The sequence below is a fragment of the Mandrillus leucophaeus genome, unplaced genomic scaffold, assembly GCF_000951045.1.
Source record: "Mandrillus leucophaeus isolate KB7577 unplaced genomic scaffold, Mleu.le_1.0 Scaffold204, whole genome shotgun sequence".
Classification (NCBI taxonomy): Eukaryota; Metazoa; Chordata; class Mammalia; order Primates; family Cercopithecidae; genus Mandrillus; species Mandrillus leucophaeus.
In genome coordinates, this window is record NW_012102077.1 from 3,196,146 (window position 1) to 3,198,524 (window position 2,379).

At 43.3% G+C, this 2,379-nt stretch overlaps 1 protein-coding gene across 1 annotated transcript in view; it reads left to right on the plus strand.

Moving 5' to 3' along the window:
• The window catches only part of INTS10 (integrator complex subunit 10), a 40,024-nt gene that overhangs the window by 15,517 nt on the left and 22,128 nt on the right, over window positions 1–2,379 (plus strand). Inside the window, exon 9 of the mRNA XM_011979621.1 lies at window positions 2,163–2,316. Within this exon, the coding sequence (XP_011835011.1) occupies window positions 2,163–2,316 (154 nt within the window). The remainder of the gene's footprint in view (window positions 1–2,162; window positions 2,317–2,379) is intronic.

The window sequence follows — 2,379 nt, forward strand, 5'->3', positions numbered from 1 at the left end:
GGTTCCAGTGAGTGATGACCACACCACGGCCCTCCAGCCCGAGCAACAGAGGGAGACCCTGTCTGTAAAAATAAAATAAAATAAAAAATAGAAACCTAGCATTTCTCATAACCATCCAGATTTCTGACTGACTTCCTTTTTGTAATTAGGTTATCTGATCACACTGGCTCCCGGTGGTAACCCACAACTGGAGTTGAGGGGTGGCCCACATCAGTTCTCCAGCCAGCTTAACATCACAGGCACGTGTGACGTCACAAGTGGCTGGTGCTGGGACGGGCCTCTCCTGTGGGCATCTGTCCCCCACTTGGTGCATTCTTGCTTCCGAGCACACCCTCAGTGCTTCAGAGTGTACTTGCACATTTCAAAATCAGTTTCTCTAAATTTAAAAACATTTGGAACTCACTAGTCCCACCCCATCTGGGGTCCTTTCATAAATTCCTGATCTTATGTTGAGGCAGGAATGTTTTCCGTAAGCTACAGCGCTAGTGCCATGCACGTTCGTGTATATGAGGTTGCCATTACTTGGCAAAGAACAGGCCCCTGACGAAATAGTACCTGGCAGATAGGGTTGTGGGGTTTTTCTTTGTAGAGACAAGGTCTCTCTATGTTGCCCACATTGGTCTTGAATTCCTGGGCTCGTGCAATCCTCCCACCTTGGCCTCCAAAACAGACGGGATTGCAGGGGTGAACCACACACCTGGCCTGGTAGATAGGTTTTGATTGGAAAGGGTGTGTTTTTCCTAATGCAAAAACATTACTTAGGCAGGATGACAACATGGAGCGGAACGGTGGGGTAGGGTAAGGCTGCCAAGCACAGGGACGAGCAGGAAGATACCAAGCTCAGAAAGTGGAGAGAAAGGTGGGCAGCGGAGGGAGGGGCTGACAGCTTCCTGCCCGTCTTACCTGAGATGAGCTTGAGGATTGAAGCTTTTAGTGACAATAGTTGAGCGTATTTTTAAACGATCTTACTGGAGTAGAGATCTGCAGGAAAAATTTAATTTGGGTCATTTAATCAGTAAAATGACCTAGGTGGACTAAAAGATTCAGAAAATTCTTAGCAAAATAAAATTCAGTGGAGCTGTTTTACCTTTACTTTTTTCTTCTTTTTTTTTTTTTTTTTTTTTTTTTTGGGCAAAGCATCTGACTCTACCCAGCGGTATTTCCAGTAATTGCCTTGCTCTGTAGCCCTCTCTTTTCTGAGGGCTTTATATTACTTGAGATGAAAAGCAAGAAAAGTAGAACTCTGTATTGTAAAATACAGAGGGCATTATTAGGTAAGTGCAGACAAACGTACTTTCTGACCAGGACCTTGCACTGGGGGAAGAGAGCGAGAGAGGGGTGACCAGTGCAGGGGAGTCATGCGCAGTGAACCAAAGATAACTAACAGTTATTCTCTGACAGTATTTCTTAGAAGACGCAGGCTTTAATTTCGTTGTTGTTGAGACGGAGTTTTGCTCCGTCGCCCAGGCTGGAGTACAGTGGTGCGATCTCTGTTCACTGCAGCCTCTGCCTCCTGGGCTCAAGCGATTCTTGTGCCTCAGCCTCCTAAGTAGCTGGCATTACAGGTGCGTGCCACCATGCCTGGCTGACTTTGTATTTTTAGCAGAGACTGGGTTTCGCCATGTCGGCCAGGCTGGTCTCGAACTCCTGGCCTCAAGTGATCCGTCCTCCTTGGCCTCCCGCGGTGCTGGGGTTACAGGCGTGAGCCTCCACGCCTGGCCCCGAGCTTTAATTTTATCCCAGTACATACCAAACCATTATTTGGAAGTCAATTAAATCATGTCACGTATTAGAAAAAAAGAGTAAACTATAAACAGGTCCTTTTTAAGCTATGTCTCTCAAGGTAAAAATCTAAATTTTTGACTTTCATAAAACTGATAAGTTTAAACTTTGCTCCAAAACCACCACAAGCAAACATAAGAAGTTAGCATCAGAAAAAAAATTCACTCAATTTTAAAAGTAAAAGTGGAATGTGTGAGAGTATAAAGACAAAAAAAAAATTAATTTTCAAAGCTAAATTGTTAAATTCAAAAAAATTGTATGTATGTGGTATCCTTTGATATAAAATTCATATCATGGGCAAAACTGGCAGCAATAATATGGTTCCATATATGACTATATTTATAACTGAATTAACCACGTTCTCCACATTCTTTAAGCAGAGTTCAGACGATGAAGACTGTTCGGCGAAAGGAAGAAATCGTCACATTGTAGTCAATAAAGCCGAACTTGCTAACTCCATTGAAGTGTTAGAAAGCTTTAAATTGGCCAGGGAGAGCTGGGAGTTGCTCTATTCCCTAGAATTCCTTGACAAAGGTAAGAAAGCACATGTCATTGGTGCTGTTTAATGTTTTATATAAAATCATTATGCTACTTGAA